The sequence below is a fragment of the Pituophis catenifer genome, unplaced genomic scaffold (assembly GCF_029215685.1).
Source record: "Pituophis catenifer annectens isolate HBS135680 unplaced genomic scaffold, rPitCat1.0.hap2 SCAF_15, whole genome shotgun sequence".
Classification (NCBI taxonomy): Eukaryota; Metazoa; Chordata; class Lepidosauria; order Squamata; family Colubridae; genus Pituophis; species Pituophis catenifer.
The window spans coordinates 7,871,326-7,888,873 of NW_027256895.1; the positions used below are offsets into that span (position 1 = coordinate 7,871,326).

The following is a 17,548-nucleotide window of genomic DNA, read 5'->3' on the forward strand; positions in this document are numbered from 1 at the left end:
ATCTATTCTCTCTAAGCTATGTTATCTATGACTATTCTTCCTCAGAAGACATATTATTATAAACCACCAGAACTGCTCTTCTAACAGACTTCCAAACTGCTCACAGTTGTTTAACGGAAGATCCTAGAAGAGTTAAGACCCAAGACCTAAGACCAAATAGCTAAAATGAGTGAAGATCGAAGAGCAAAGAGTTTCTGACAAGAATCTCCTTTTATACTGCTAACTATGACCGTTAGGGTAGGACCCTGGAGATTCAAACCTATTAGCTGCCCTCTGATTGGCTTATGTATCTGTCCATTCCAAAAGCCATTAATAGGCACAGCTATAGAGAAATAAATTTTCTCTAACAGGGACTCTACATGGGGCTGTCCTTTAAAAGTATCCATAAGCTCCCATTGTTTCCGACGACCTCCCATCGACCCTTGCGCTCCCACAGAGAGGGCCTCCTCGGGGTGCCATCAGCCAAACAATGTAGGCTGGTGGCCCCCAGGGGGAGGGCCTTCTCTGTGGGGGCTCCCACCCTCTGGAATCAGTTGCCCCCGGAGATAAGAAGAATCCATGACCTCAATGCCTTCCGTCGTTCCCTGAAAACCTATCTTTTTCAGCAAGCCGGGTTGGCTTAGAACAAATTTTTAAATTCTTTTAATTAGTTTGTGATTCTTAACTTCGGGCCAAAATTTATATATATTTTAAATGTTTTAATATTTGTATTCTATGTTTTTTATCTTGGCTGTACACCGCCCTGAGTCCTCAGGGAGAAGGGCGGTATATAAATTGGAAATTAAATTAAATTAAATTAAAGTTTCGAAATCAGCCACCCGTATGTGTTATGTATTGATACTTTTAAGCGGGAGTTTCAAACCTGCCTATGTTTCTGATTGGCTGACAGTCCCTCCTGGATTGTATATAAGGAGGGCTGCAGCCTCTGAGTTTTTGCTGAAGTCTCACTGTAAATTAAAGAGCTGTTGTCACTTGCTTGGTTGTGCCTCTCGTTATTCCCGAACCACTTCAGTATGGTTTTGTGCAGACTCAGTTGTGTCACCTTTCCTGTGGTAGTTGTATTGACTGACAATTTGCTTCTGGGTACAATTCAAGGTGCTGGTTGTCACCTTTAAACGTTGCTTGGAATCAGGTTATTTGAAGAACTGTCTCCTCCTGATCACATCCATGTGATCCAGTGGAGGCAGGGGGCAGGGATAGTTGTGTGTCCTCTCTCTTAAGTCAGGACATCTGGTGGGACACAGAAGAAACGTCTATTTCATGATGGCTCCCTCCCTCTGGAACATCATCCATGCTGACATTAGATTGGTCCCTCTTTTTTAAAGCCCTGAGCACCTGGTTTTGTCAATAGGCCTGTCGAACTCAGAAGGGGTTGGAACCTATAAAGTGGCTCAACCAATTGATTGTTATCCCCAGTGGTGTGTTTTTATTCCTTGTATATTTTTTAAGCAGCTCAGAGACACTGATAGTGAGTGTGGGACCATATAAATTCTCTTAAATAGATAGATAAAAAAGAACTTGCTACAATGTATGTCATAAGGTGTTATTCAAGGATGTTCCTTAAATTTTAATTTCTAAAACTGGTAAACTATTTGGGACATCATGCCACCACTTATGAGAACAGGGGAAGCATTACTTGCAGAGTACAGAGTCACTAGTTTCTATCTGAATTAGGGTTGCACTTTCATTATAATTTCAGCTACTTGCACTGTCCATAGAATCAATCAGTCTGTCTGTCCGTCCATCCGTCCATCCATCCATCCATCCATCCATCCATCCATCTCTCTATCTTGCTTTATCTATTTCTCTCCCTCCACCCCTCCTTTATGGATATCTGGATATCTAGCTACTTAGCTATCTAGCTATCTATTTATAATAAATTATAATAATACATAACATTAAACATACTCTTTGTGGTGTGGAAATGACATCCTTTTGTGCAGCTCACTATACTTTTACAAACTGGGTGGAATTTAGTTAATGATGTCATCGTACATTTTACATCTTTCAATCCCTTTCACTTGCCATAGCAGGTTTGTTTCATTTTATTACTTTAATTCATTTCATTTCATTTCATATTAGTACTTCATTTCATTTCATTTATTATTTTATTTTTTTTACAATATATACCACTTTATTATTTTACAAACTACCAAAGGCAGCAAACATATCCAATATACCATCTCCCTTATTTTTTCCACATAGCAACAACCCTGTGAGAAACAGTGTTTGGTCCAAAGTTACCCAGCTGGGTTTCATGGCCAAGGCAGGGCTTGAATTCATTGCCCCTTGGTTTCTACCACAGTTCCTTACCCTCTAGACCACACTAAAATCCCATTAAATCTAGAAATTATAGAGAAACCTCAATGAAAAAAAGAGGATGGATTGCAAAGGCACCAAATATCAAGTTCTTTCCCTTAAATGGCATACAAACCACCTTTCATCTTTTAATTAGGGGAGCCAGAAAGAACACATAATGTACTAATTTCTTTTTGTGAGTTGCTCTCTGTGGTTTAGCTCAGGTCGCAAAACAATGATGTAGCATTTTGGCAGGAATATGCATCCCAGTAAAGCAGCACTAGAGGACAAGATGGAGAAGACCTCCACAGCTACCATGGCTTTTCCTTTTGTGCTCAGATAGGCTGGAAAGAAGGAGATCCACACACTGCAAAAGGCCAACATGCTGAAGGTGATGAACTTGGCTTCGTTAAAGCTGTCAGGTAATTTACGGGCAAGAAAAGCCACAATAAAGCTGGCGATGGCCAAGATACCCATATAGCCCAAGACACAGTAGAAGAAGAAAGCTGACCCCTCATTGCACTGTAAAATGATTTCTTGGAGCTCTGAGTGCATGTCCAACTCAGGGAATGGGGGATAAGTGAACAACCAAAGAATACAAATCATTATTTGGAATAGAGAACATGAGAGGAAAATAGAAAAGGCCAATCTTTTCCCCACCCACTTCCTCATCTGAGAACCAGGTTTAGTGGCCATGAAAGCCACAACCACGGTGATAGTTTTAGCCAGAACACTAGAAATGGCCACTGAGAAAGTGATGCCAAAAGTTGGTTGTCGGAGAAGGCAGGTCACCTTGTTAGGTTGGCTGAGGAAGAGCAAAGAGGAGAGAAAACAGAGCTGAAGAGAGACAAGCAGAGTGTAGGTGAGGGACCGGTTGTTGGCTTTCACAATGGGAGTATCCCTGTGCTTAATAAAAGTTCCAAGTACCCAAGATGTCAAGAAGAAGAAACAAAGAGCTACTGAGGCCAAACCAATTCCTAAGGTTTCTTCAAAGCTTAGAAAGAGCAGCAATTTCAGGATACATCCATTCTTTTCTTTATTGGGATAATGATCTTCCGAACATTCAAAACAGTCATCCATATCTGGAAAGAAAATCAAGGAATTTATCATCTAGGTATCCTATAGTATTCAAATTACTTTCTGAATGGGTGAGAGTTGTTATAACTTTGAGTTCTTTCCACCGTTTACCAGATTGATCACGTTTCTATGAAAATTCAGTTTTTCCTCAAATGGAAAATTTGAGGACTGGCTTAAAACGAAGCAGAAATGGAAGGAATATTATTCTTTGAAATGCAACCCTTTGTATCATTTTAAATTTTATTGCAATGTAGGCCATTTGGACTTTCGCCATTTTTTCCCAAACATGGAAAAGAAAACCGTAAAGATATATGTAAGTCTCTAGTAACAGAGTGTATTGACCTGAACAACAGATTGTGAGTCACAGCTATAAAAATGAATATTCACTAATAACTAAAAGTATTAGTTATTTGCATACTAAGGTGTGCAAATTACACTTTGCTTATTAAAGTAAAATAAAAAAACTACTTATTTATTTAGTATATGGTGATGTTACATTAGCCAGGAGACTATAATGCTTATACAGACTAGTACTTGGCTGCCCTAAGACTGCCAGCTCTGTTTGTCTATGGAGATTCTCAGTCACCCAGGTCGTGGTTGTCCCAAAGATGCTTTTTCAAGAGGCAACTTGACTTTCTTGTTTTTTCTTTGAATATCTTTCGCTTCTCCTCCAAAAAGCTTCTTTAGATCTGACTGGGTGGTGGGGAATGGAAGGATTTATATTCCTTGCAGACAGCTGCTCATTAAAAAGCAACTTTGGGAGAACCATGACCTGGATGAATGAGAACCTCCATTGACATTTAGCTATGTGCTTTGGGATGAATACCCTTCAAATGGGGTGGAAGTATGAATGGATTTTCCGGAAAAAGATTGCAGAGTACAGAAACCATTAGTGCTACAGTTTGAGAAGCAGACAACACAGACTCATCCCCAACAGCCTGTGTCTCTCTTCCACAGTGAAGGGACACAGGGCAAAAAGGAACACAGCTGCTCAAAGCACAGCTCCACAACATAGTCCTTTCAGCAGTTTCAAGAAGGCTCCATACCATTTGCACTACTCAGGTGCAAATGACCTGCTCCCAAGTTGCATAGGCAAGGGGATGGGGAATCAACCCTCGCAGCTGCATTGAGGAATTTGCATAAGAAAACACATCCTAGCTGGCCAAAGTCAAGGTCATCTCCACAGAAACCAGTAATGGCTGGAGGGAATGACTTTCATGACCCGCAAAATTGCTTCGTTGGGGAATGTGACTTATGACACACCTTGGGAGGAGGGGGAAACAGAGTCAGAGGCAAGGTACGAATTGAATGACGTCAGATCTTCACTTGGTTCATGCCAACATGGTGCTTCTAATAAACAACTGGATTTTTCTTGAAACTTGATTTGAGGCTCCTGCTTTTATTAGGGCATCGGTCAGAACCCTGACAGCAGCATCATACAGGCCCTGTCTCTACACTAAAGCTGCCTCACAAATGAACATCACAAATGGGAAATGCAGTGCCAGCAAGATTCTAACTGTCCACATGAAGTGGCAGCTCATCTCCCCACCGAAGTGGTACCTATTTATCTACTTGCATATAACATACTTTCGAACTGCTAGATCGCCAGAAGCTGAGATTTGTAACGGAAAATCACCACACCACACAGTGCTAGGACTCAAACTGTTGGAGCTTAATGACCTTCTCTAGCATCATTAAGATATTGAACCACTGCTCCTCTTTGTTTGCTTAAATCAACCTAATGAAAACTTCCTGGAATGTCTAACCTACCTTTTTGATTTGAAATCTTCCCTTCTGGACATGGAACACAGTCATAGCAACAGAATTGTTTTCCTTCAATCTCCTTCTTCCAGTATCCAGGGGAGCAATGGTCATTACAAAGAGAAATTGGAAGTACCTGTTGATAAACATAAAAGATTCTTGCAAAGGGAGGTTTTAAGAAAAAAACATTTATTAATCCTGCAGGATCTAATCTGGAACAGTCACTGGGACCAAAGGTGGACCAGTGACTGACTTAAAGTAGATTCTTCAACATTATTCTGGGACACCTTCATTCGTGAGTTATTAATCATCACCTTTTATTGGGGTAAAGAATTCTTTACTTCTCCAAAGGGCTAGTGAATATTATCTAGCTGGATTTATATTATGCATTAAAATTTGTTGAAATTACAGTGATGAGGAAAACGGCCTCTTTGAAAAAGGCAAGTTGAGTAAATAAATATGAGGGATTAAAATTTTACGGAAATAAGGCAACGTCCGTAATTTGAAAGGTAATTGCAACCAAAAAGAAAATCTGACTTTTACATTGCAAAATCATTTTGTCCATTCGATTAGTGATTGATCATGGGCCATATTTGTTCCTAGTATGCCATTTTTTCTTGCAAACATAGAAATTAGATTGTGGAAAAACGGTCGGCACCTTCTATCATCTATGGTGGACCTGTCCAGAGACCAAAAGGTTCTGGTCAAAAATTTGATATTGGCTTTGTGAAATAACGGGACAGGAGATAGTTCTATCTCCAGAAATCTTCCTTCTGGGTATAATCGGAGACGGCTTCAATAACAACAAAACTCAACTCATAATCCAGATTACAACTGCGGCTAGACTAGCTTTTGCGAAACACTGGAAAAATAAATCCATACCCTCAGAAGAAATACTAATAAACAAAATCCTAGAGTGCGCAGAAATGGCAAAATTGACGAGTGAGATAAATAATGAGGAGAAATCTAAATATTATGAAGTATGGGGAAATTGGTATAATTGGTTGAAGAACAAGACAAAAACATGATTTTAGGATATGATTTGTTAAGTACTCGAAATATGAGCTATATTGCATAGAATATTGAACAGCTAAGGATGAAGTTTATTTAACGTATGATTCCGTAAATTGTACAAACACTGTACCTCTGAAGGAAATAGAGATTGTATATTTTCTTTTATAATGGAAAAATTTAATAAAGTATATTAAAAAAAAAGAAAAAAAGAAAAGAAATTAGATTTCTAAAGAGGCTTTGCTCAATATGGTTTAAGAGCCCCTATTTGGGATCATAATAGCCCAAGATATAGTCCATGTAATGAGTCCATGCCTGATTAAAAGCTGGGTGCCAGACAATCAGATCTTCAACAATGAATAATTCTTTGCCTGTTGGAGAACTCGGATCTATTCTTCCAATTCTAACTCTTTGAAAAGACCTATTTGGAAATGTGATGAGGTTGATGATATCAAATCCACCCATTACTTCCCCTTTTTCATTCAGGGAAACTTTCTCTCCAGCTGAATTGTTAAAAGAAATGCCATGTAGAAATGGATGGAGCTATGTAAAAGAGAATAAAAAAATGAGAGTTGGATGGATAATATAGGTAGTCCTCTAGTTGCAACAGCTTGTTTAGTGACAAGTTGCAAACACACTGAAAAATGTGATTTATGTTCAGTTTTCAAATTTATGAGCTTTGCCACATTTTGACAAGCAAAGTCAAGGGGGAAGCCAGGTTCCCATTACAACTCTATTACTTAACAATACAATAGTTTCCTGATGTTCATACCTAACTGGATTTCATAAGGAAAAAATATTAAGACTTTCTTCTATAGCTTCAAGTGGTAATTCTAGATCAAATTGCTCATTGAAATAAAAGAAGTGTCCAATGAAGAGAGAATACCTGCCAAGGCTGCAGAGGTGGGAGGTCAGTATTTTTATGCATCATAGTTTTTTTCTTATTGAACCCTGACATGAGTAGTGCTTGCAAAGCATGAGCCACAGAATAAACAGCATTGTAGACACTGTAGCTTTGGCCAGTCATTTCCATTTCAAACACAGGCCCAGGAAGATCCTCCAGTTTCTTTTCCACTGGGCACTGCCTATTGGACATTTCTTGTAATTCTGATTTTGAGAATGAACAATCAAATGATTGTTCCCAAACGTCCTGCAGAAACCCATCTCTGCAGCCTGAATGAGGTTTGATGGTCTGAAGAAACTCTTTGAAACCTACATCTGCTCTTGAATGAACAGTGAAGGAAATAGCCCCATGGAACATCTGGAGATCCCAACTGATTTGAAAGCTGGACAGCACAAAATCAATCTGTGCAGTCATGATCCACACCTTTCTAAGTAATGCAGTTTCCTTGTTTTCAGGATCTGCTAGAAACATGATAGCCCTGAGCCACATAATTGTCCCTGATTCTCCATAGACGAGAAATGTGGTGGTGTTGCTATTCCTCAAATTAGTGGAAATACCTGAGACCATGTGATCAAGTTCTCCAATGTTTTCTATGTGGATTAGTTGTGGAAGCCTTTGTATGAATGATGAACAGATTCCATTTTGTGAAAGTATGGGCTGTATTTTCTGTAGGAAACGTTCTCCGTTGTTGTTATCCATAGTAAAAATCCCAATCCATGTCCATCTGAAATGATGAAGCAGTTGAATAATTCCAATGTATTGATGGTCCTCTTTTGGGACCATGAAATAAAGTGAAGAGTGTTTGCTAGTCTGAAACTCCTCTTGGGCTAATGAGCCATATGTCAGCTAAAATAAAGCAGAATAATACTCTGTTGAGTCATTAGCTCAAATCCGATCTTTCTGGATCTAGTTTTCCTGTAAAAAATATCCAAAGAAGGAATTTTTCCTCTATTTCTTTTGAAATATTAATATAGAACGGAATTTCTAGGAATTATTTCAAAAACATTATAATAGTTCATTTGTTTGAACAAGATGAGAGTGTGCTAAATTCAAATCTATGGAATGGAATGGAATGGAATGGAATGACTCTAGATACTCACTTCTATGATTGGCATTGTAGCTTAATAAAAGAGTGCTACTCTCGTATTATACTTTAAGGTCTGTAGAATGTCTTAATACAAATCTAATATCTGATTTTCAGTAATTATGCCATAAGAACAAAGTATAGAATTTTTCTGCTCATCTGCTCTATGCTGACCTGTGGAATCTTGTAAAAACCTTCAAGTTCAGCTATATTAGATGAAGTATCAGAACCTAATCCTCCAATGATGGCCATCAGATTCTTCTGTTTATCACATTTGTAGTTAGGAACAAATTCCTGGGATTTGAAAAGGAGGTCCAGAGTGGTGCGATAGGTCATCCTTGGATTCAGGTAACTGTCATAGATGTGGAACCCAAGAGTGACGTTAGGTAAGATCTGGGCGTCTTCATTGATCTCCCTCACAGCAAAGGCCAAGGCAAGGATGTGTTGGTAGAATTTGGTTATTACACTGCAAATAGATTAAGTACACCTTTTCATCATCATCATCATCGTCATCATCATTTGCAAATTATTTTAGTATGGTACTTTTTGTAACTGGAAAACATGTTTCTGACTGATGTATTAAACAATTTTGTAATCAGTCCAAATGTATCTTGCATCCAATTTTTCCCTTTATATTTTTCTAGAAAGTTACTCATCATAAAGCATATTATATTAATTTCTGTAGTTTTAACTTCAGCCCTCAGTTTAACCTAGAATGCCGTGGCTTGTTTTCTCTGTTAGTTTTCTAGGAACATTACTGAGTTAGAAAGAATTATAGATTAAGGGTGAGATTCTCTCTAAACCCATGCATCTTCTTCATCTGAATCTTTTCAATTCTGAAGGAATATTCTATGATTTCTCATAATTCTAAGTTCTCCCAGAGACAAAATCTAAGGTGTGTGTCCACTTTGGCTGCAAGAGAAATATTAAAACACATTTACTCTTCTCCTATCATTCCTCACCTGTTCAGCAAAACAGAATGCCAATAATTTAACTAACTTCCAATATTCATGTCTATGGAGATTCTCAGTCATCCTGGTCATGGTTGACCCAAAAGTGCTTTTCCAAAAGGCAAATGGACTTTCTTATTTTTTTTTCCTTTGAAAATATTTTGCTTCTCATTCAAGAAGCCTCCAGAATTGAGCCAGAACTGAGACAGAACAAGAAGCATTTTGGAGAAAACATTTTCAAAGAAAAAAACAATAATGTCCAGTTGCTTTTTGGAAAACCACCTTTATTTTTGTGTTGCGAAATGTGGCAGAGCTGATTTTTTTTAGCAATTTTTTTTGACAATTTCCTCACAATCAAATATGCTTTACTTACGAGAATGTTGTTAATGAAACAAACACAAATGAAGTTCCCTCTTCTCTCACCACTAGAAAACTTTTAAAAGACAAAGAATTCTTACATTTACATGAAAAACTCTACATTTCCTACACAAACAGCCATATAAATGATTCTTTGCTACGTTTGTCTAAGGTCAGATGATTCAAAGGAAAACATTTACACTGGTGAATCATAAAGGTTGAGAAAAGGATGTTGCTTGAATAGAGTTTGACAGAAATGGTAAATCAAGTGAGACATCATCCCACCGATGACGAGGTCACCAGGCTGATACCACTCGTGTGGAACAGGGAAAGCATCACTTGCAGGACAGCTCAGAGTAACTGCTTTGTGCATCCGGAACACCAGGAGGATCAATTTTATGATTCTCTGTGTATGGAGGAAATGTCCAAGTCTATCTTCAAGGAGAACTCCTGGCATTTAAAACAGAAGGAAGAGAACTTTGTGGAAATGAATCTCACAGAGTCAGCATGATCACTTCCTTCCTCCGTGTGGCTCTTGAAATATTTATATGGATCCTTTCTCACTCTCTATTCCCTTCTGTGCAGAAGGTTTGATATTGTGGCCTGCTAGAATAATAGAATGATTGCAGTCATTCATAAGGGACATAATTGCCATTGAACCATTGGCAACATGGCAATGTTTTCTTTATATGTCTGATCAACAACTTTCCTACTTTGGAGTGACATTATAAGTGACTGATGCTTAACCTGTTTTGAAAATGGTGGAGAAATGGAAGTTGGAAGTTGGAAGCTACAACGTTGCTCTAATTCTAGAAATCAGGACAAAGGTTTAATATTAATTAAGTTTAAGTTTAAGTTTAAGTTTATTAGATTTCTATACCGCCCTTCTCCCGAAGGACTCAGGGAGGTGTACAGCCATATTAAAACACATAGATTTATAAAATTTAAAACCAATTAAAATCGAGTATAAAAAATTTGGCCTGCGAATTAAAACACACATACACCCATTTTAAAATTCGTACTAGGCCAGTCCGGCTTGCTGGAAAAGAAGGGTGTTAAGGGCACGGCAAAAAGTACGCAGGTCGGGGCTAAGATGAAGATCTAGGGGCAGCTTATTCCAGAGGGCTGGTGCCCCCACAGAGAAGTCTCTCCCCCTGGGTGTCACCAGTCGGCATTGTTTGGCCAACGGCACCCTGAGGAGTCCCTCTCTGTGGGAGTGTGTTGACCGGTGGGAGGTTGTTGATGGCAGAAGGCGGTCTCGTATATACCCCGGTCCTAAGCCATGGAGTGCTTTAAAGGTGATAACCAACACCTTGAATCGCACCCGGAAGACCACTGGGAGCCAGTGCAACTCAGTGCCCCCCCGCCAACACAAACTGCACACGGTCAGAGAGGAAGGAGGAGAACCACTGCAACATGGTGCCCCCCACTCCCAACCCCTCCAATCTTCGCAGCATGATACCATGGTTGATGGTATCAAAAGCCGCTGAGAGATCTAATAGGACCAGGACAGAGGAGCAACCCCTGTCCCGAGCCCTCCAGAGATCATCAACCAATGCGACCAATGCCGTTTCCATGCTGTGCCCCAGCCTGAAGCCCGACTGGAACGGATCTAGATAATTGGCTTCATCCAGGTACTGGAGAAGTTGTTGCGCCACCACACTCTCAACAACCTTCGCCACGAAGCAAAGGTTGGAGACTGGGCGATAATTCGCTAATACAGCCGGGTCCAGGGAGGGCTTCTTGAAGAGGGGCCTCACCACCGTCTCTTTCAAAGAGGGGGGGAAGTAACCCTCCCTTAAGGAAGCATTAATAATCCCCTGGAGCCAGCCTCGTGTAACCTCCCGGGAGGCTAGCACCAACCAGGAGGGACACAGATCCAATAAACTTGTGGCAGAGCTAAGCCTCCCCAGAATCCTGTCCACGTCCTCAGGAGTCACAAGGTCAAACACCCTCCCAGATAACATTCTCAAGACCCCCCTCCGTCATCCCATCTGGATCTACCCAATCAGAGTCCAGACCTTCCCGAATCTGAGTGACTTTGTCCTGCAGGAATTGCACAAAATCCTCAGCCCTGCCCTGCAAGGGGTCTTCCCTTGCTCCCAGATGAAGGAGGGAGTGGGTCACCCTAAACAGGGCTGCTGGGCAGTTCTCTGTAGACCCGATAAAAGCGGAAAAATAATTAAATTTTGCCGCTTTTATCGCCACTATGTAGATCTTAATATGAGACCTCACCAGTGTAAGGTCAGATTCGGAGCGACAGTCCAAAGCTCCAGGGAGCCTCACGGAATGTCCCAAGCTCTATCAGGAACCTACCCGGGCCCATCAGGCACCTGGGACGGAACCACCTAGTTAGTTCCATCTCCCTGCAGAGAGGTGTAGCGGTTCGAAAGTCCATGCGAAGGAGGGAGTGATCAGACCATGACAAGGGCTCGATGACTAAATCCCCTATTTCCAGATCACTCTGCCACTGACCAGAGACAAAAATCAAATCCCCCCATGTGAGTAGGGCCTTGAACTAACTGGGTCAGGTCCAAGGCCGTCATAAAAGCCAAGAACTCCTGAGCCCCCATAAATGTTTCGCCTACAGATGGCAGGTTGAAATCCCCCATAACCATTAGCCTGGGGGTATCAACCGTCACCCCGGCTATCACATCAGGTAGCTCAGGCAGGGCCACTGCCATGCAGCAGGGAGCCAAGTACGTAATCAGCAGGCCCATCTGCCCCCCACGACCCCACTTCACAAGGAGGGACCGGCTATCTGAGGTACAGTGGCCTCGCTCGGACATAGACTTTCTTTAATAATAACCGCCAACCCCCCACCCCTACATCAGCTGATAGCTCAGGCCCTGAGGATCTGTTCTACCTGGGGAACGAGAAAAGCATTGGGGGCCGGAGTGCACAATTGCTCGAAGATAGCGAGTACACACTCCCATAACTTGATATGGCCCCCTGCTTCCACCATACCTGCCCTTCCCACCCACAGTACAAATCAAACAGCCCTCATTAGATTGAGATCTAGCCCCCTCCCTGGTGTTCAACCCTGAACCCCCAATACCGCAATCCCCCATCAGACCTGGCTTCAACCTTGGTGGGCTACCCCCCAAATGCCCCTTGGTCGCCCCCAAACCCCTTAAAATGTTAATTAAAAACCCATTAAAAAACCCCCTTAATATCTTCTTTGAAGCATGCCATCTCTCGGGGTTCCAAAACCTGTCATCAAGATAGGCCCTCGATAACGTGGAGGGCCAAGTCTATGAGAGGGGGGAGTCTCGCAGTACAAGAAGCTTAGTCTTTGTATACATACAAAGCTCTGGGATGATGGTATGATATGGCCTGGGTGTCCACCATGATGATCCAGCAAATCCAGGGAAAGAAGAAGCCAGGTGTAACTGGCAAAGTCTCCACTGACCTCTCACAACAGTAGGCAGGAGTCATGGTGCTCCGACCACCGGGGGGCAAACCTCCAAACCACCCTCTCATGGTGGTTGGCCAACTTGCCATGGAGAAGCTGGAACACCCTCCCCCCACCCGGTGATGGACATGCAGTGCAAAACCAGCTCCCTCAGTACACCCCTATGCTGCATCTCTCCAAACAGCAATTGAGCAAAGATGGAAAATAAGGCCAGTCCACGTGGGCTCACATGGTGGGCATACCAGGGAAATAAAGGATGGATACGGGCGGGGGCTATTTCCATTCTCCGGGAACCAGCAACCTCAGCAACCACCTCGTCACTGCCAACAAGCAACGCCGCCATCACTGTTGATCTTCTCCCGTTGATCTTCTCCCGTTGACGCCTGCCATCTCCACCCGGGCATCCGGGCTCTGCCGATGAAAATGCCACCGCCGATGCCGCCGCCACTGCCCCAACCGCCGCTGTCTGGCAGGCCATCAAGCCAGGGAAGCTGGACGATCAAGGTTTGCAGCTGCCGCCCACACGCCGCCGATGCCGCCGACCTGCCCTTCCCGCAGCACTGAGGGCCCAATACCTCCCTAAAATAACATGTTCCGGAGAGCAAAAGGGGCAGAATGCTCTCCAATGGCAGGTATGGTGCTCAACTTGCTCAATTAATGGATCAGGAAACCATTTCCCTGCAAAATGTTGGATGAAATGGTCAAACATCAACTATCTGGTACAGATTAGCAGGTCTTGCTTGGAAAATCCTTTGGAAAATAGATAAAAGTAAAAGTTAAAAAGAAAATCATTGACAGAAGAAAGAAGATCTTTGAAAAAATAAACTAAAACACGTTTTACATTTATCTTGTATGTGTTGTTTTTTTTTTTTTAAATAATAATGGAGAATTCACCACCACCACCTGGGACTCATACTTCTTCTTCTCTAGGACCTATATATTAGGCCTTTTTATCTGTTTATCTATATTTTCATCATCTTTCCATCTTGCTATCTTTAATATTACAGTTCCAATGATATCATTTATGAAAATTCCAGATATCCTACAGTGGCAGGGGAAAAAGTCAAATTTTCTTGACTGGTTAATTGAATTGAGTTGAAATAGATAGCATCTGCCTTTTATGATATACTAAAAGGATATCTAAACACTAATGGAATAAATACTCAAGAAATTGAGACTCTAGAAAAAGCACAAAGAATACCAAGAAAGATGATTAGGGGACCTGAGACTAAAATGTATGTAGAATTGTGACAGGAATTGGGCATGTCCGGTCTAGTGAAAAGAAGAACTAGGGAAGATATGATAGCAGAATTCCAATATTTAGGGGCTACCACAAAGATGAGAGGGGCAAACTATTTTCCAAAGCACCAAAAGGCAAGATGGGAACCAATAGATGGAAACTAATCAAGGAGAGAAGCAATCTAGAACTAAGGAGAAATTTCCAAACGGTCAGAACAATCAACCAATGGAATGGCTTGCCTTCAGAAGTTGTAGGTGCCCCATTGCTAGAGGCCTTCAAAAAGAGCTGGACAGCCATTTATCTGAAATAGTGTAGTATTGTCCTGCTTGAGCAGAGAGTTGAACTAGACGACCTCCAGGGTTCCTTCCAACTCTGTAATTCTATGTTCTAAATATTTCACAGAATAATAGTACAGGTGAAGGCTTTGGAAAAAGGTATTAAAATGCTGTGAAGTGTCTATACCTACAAAGATAAGAATCATGCCTGCCATAATATTTCCTGAGACTTTACAGAAGCTAAACTGGGATTTTAAAACAGAATGTTGATGCTTTTGACCTTTGCTGTTGGGGAAGACTCCTGAGAATTCCATTGGCAGCCAAGAAAAGAAACTGATAGATCATGAAACAAATCAATTCAGAAGTTTTACTTGAAACAAAAATGATCAGGCACAAATTATTCTATTTGGACACCTCATATGAAAACCCAGCCCTCTGGAAAAGGCTGTAATGCTGGGAAAGAGCGAAGGAAAGAGACAAAGAGGACAATGAGCAGGAAGGCTGATATACTCAGTTACGTACATTGACCATGAATGCACCATTGGGAAACTTGAAAGAATAAGTTAAAGTGACATCATCATGCTAAAAATCTATGTATGGCAGAGGTCTCCAACCCAGGCTGTGTACCTGTACCAGTCAACAGCCCGTTGGGAACCAGTTGCACAAGTAGCAGGCAAGTGTGCAAAGCTTCATTTATGCACGTGTGGTATCTAGGTTTTGTGCATGCAAAATCATCCCCTCCTCCCACGCTGCCACTGCATCCAGAAAGATTTGGGGACCACTGATCTATGGAGTTCCTGAGTTGAAAACAACTTGGTGGCACATAATCAATCAATCAATCAATCAATCAATCAATCAATCAATCAAATCACTGAAATGTTAAGAATTGACCACTGAAGAAAGTTCTGTTGACAGGGCCTACACTCAATCATTGGAATTATATTCTATGAATAATCTCTTGTTCCTTTCATCCTTGATTATAAAATCATTGTCAACTCAGAAGTGAACCTGGCTGGGTTCATTTTGGAGGTTTCAGGCTTGTCACAATGAGAAGAAGGGATAGGGAGGGGGAGCATAGTTAGATGGGGTGTTTGTAGCCAAATCAAAATAGTTTCCTGTGGGAACCAAGGACATTTCAACAGATGGCTGGAGAAAGGAGGAGCAAAGTAACCAGGTAACCAGCCACCACTTTGATTGGACAATGTGACTGATTGTTTGGGGAAAGGGGGAACTTTCACTTTTTAATCAGGTGAAAACCAGGGAACTTTCAGAATCAGTTTTCACCAGTTTGTGCCAATATGATATTGCCAATAAAATTCTTCTTTGAGGAATCTGCCTGCCTTGGAGTTCTGCATTCTATGGAGTTCTTCCTGGCTGTGGGAAGAGATTGCCATGGACTTTATCATAGAGCTCCCAGACAGTGGGGGAAATACAGTCATTTGGACCGTAATAGACCTATTCTTGAAACAAGCCCACTTCATAGTTTGCCCCAGTCTCCCATCTGCCCATAAACTGGCTAAACTGTTCGTAAACCATATTTATAGGCTTCATGGTGTCCCTCAGAGAATAATCTCTGATAGGGCGATCCAGTTCACAGTCAAGTTCTGGAGGGAATTCATAAAGTCCATTGGGTCCTCCCAGGGACTTAGTTCGGCATTTCATCCCAGCACTAATGGGGCAGCAGAATGCGCAAACACAATGGTGGAACAGTATTTAAGATCCTATGTGAACTTTCAGCACAACAGATCGGGCAGAACTGCTGCCTTTTGCAAAATGGCATACAACAATGTGGTGCACAGTAGCACCAGACTGACCCCTTTCCAAGTCACTAGTGGAATGGAATTTGCCCAAGCTCCCTATTGAATGACCTTCACCCATATCCTTGACTGACTGGATGGAATCCCTGAAAAAAGCCTGGGAAAATACAAAGTGAGCCCTTCAGGAAGTGGCGAGAACCCATAAAGTGCAAGCCGATAAGCATTGGGGGGGGGGGGGGCAAAGCCCATTCCAAATAAGGAGTAAGGTTTACTCCCAACCAAGTACTTGAGGCTAAAGCTCCCCTGCAAAAAGTTAGAATCAAAGTTCATAGGGCCCTTCCCCATAGTGAGAGTAATTAACCCTGTAACAGTACAGTTTAGACTCCCCCACTTGCTAGGGAAAGTGCATCCAGTCTTTCGCAGTAGCTTGCTAAAACTGGTGGTAGACTACCAGCTCAAGCCAGTACATCAGGCAGCCCCAAAACCAATTTTAGTGCAACAGAAATGCATTATGAGATCAAGAGAATTCCAGGCTGTACAAGGGGAGGTTGTAGTATCTAATACAGTGGAAGGGATACCCATTGTCTGAAGCCACGTGGGTAAAAAGCTGGGATGTAAAAGCAGACAGGTTGGTTAAGCAGTTTCATGAGAAGTACCCTCAAAAGCCAAAGGGACCTCCAGGGCGAGAAAGAGGTGTGTGTGTGAATGAATGCTAATTAACCTCCATGTGATTTCTCTTCTTTTTTAGGAACTTCTCTTCCGTTAAGGGGGTCCAACTGAAAATTCTGAACCGAAACTGGCTGGGGCCATTTTAGAGGCTACAGCGTTGCCACAATGAGAAGAAGGGATAGGGCGGGGAAACAACAACAACAACAACAACAACAACAACAACAACAACATCAACATCAACATCAACATCAACATCAACATCAACATCAACAATAACAATAACAATAACAATAACAATAACAATAACAATAACAATAACAATAACAATAACAACAATAATAATAATAAAAGATGAACTGTGGATACGAACTTGCAAAGAAAGGATTGAAAATCTCGCACTTGATGTACATGGATGATTTGAAGCTGTTTGATAAAACAAAAGCTGAACTGAATTTATTAATTGAAAACACAAAAGAATTCAGCCAAGACATTGGTATGCAGTTTGGAATTGACAAATGTGAAACAATAGCAACCAAAGCAGGCAAGATCATAGAAGAGGATGGAATAGAACTAGAGAATGAAGAAATGATAAAGGCAGTAAAATCAGAAGAAGGCTACAAGTACTTGGGGATTTTAGAAGCCTCTGACTTAATGCATAATAAAGTCAAGGAATTAACTTCAGCCAAGTACATTTGGCGAATTCATAAGATATTAATGTCCAAATTGAGTGGAGGAAACATCATAAAAGCC

General features: G+C 41.4%; 1 protein-coding gene across 1 annotated transcript; it reads right to left on the reverse strand.

Annotated features, from left to right (window-relative positions):
• Window positions 1-2,481: 2,481 nt before the first annotated feature.
• LOC139324870 (vomeronasal type-2 receptor 26-like) lies at window positions 2,482-13,335 on the reverse strand. The gene is made up of 6 exons (XM_070954618.1): window positions 13,100-13,335; window positions 8,310-8,601; window positions 7,034-7,897; window positions 6,463-6,690; window positions 5,146-5,272; window positions 2,482-3,380 (listed from the first exon to the last, which is right to left on the reverse strand). The coding sequence occupies exons 1-6, from the start codon at window positions 13,333-13,335 to the stop codon at window positions 2,482-2,484; spliced, it is 2,646 nt and encodes an 881-aa protein (XP_070810719.1).
• Between the last annotated feature and the right edge of the window lie 4,213 nt (window positions 13,336-17,548).

Coding starts and splice junctions, on each gene's coding strand:
- LOC139324870 (XM_070954618.1), bottom strand. CDS start 13,335: ATGGCCTGCCAGACAGCGGCGGTTGGGGCAGTGGCGGCGGCATCGGCG. Junction 6,691..7,033: donor CACCTCTGCAGCCTTGGCAG/GTATTCTCTCTT, acceptor TCTTTTACATAG/CTCCATCCATTTCTACATGG. Junction 5,273..6,462: donor GGCACCCAGCTTTTAATCAG/GCATGGACTCAT, acceptor GTTTATCAACAG/GTACTTCCAATTTCTCTTTG.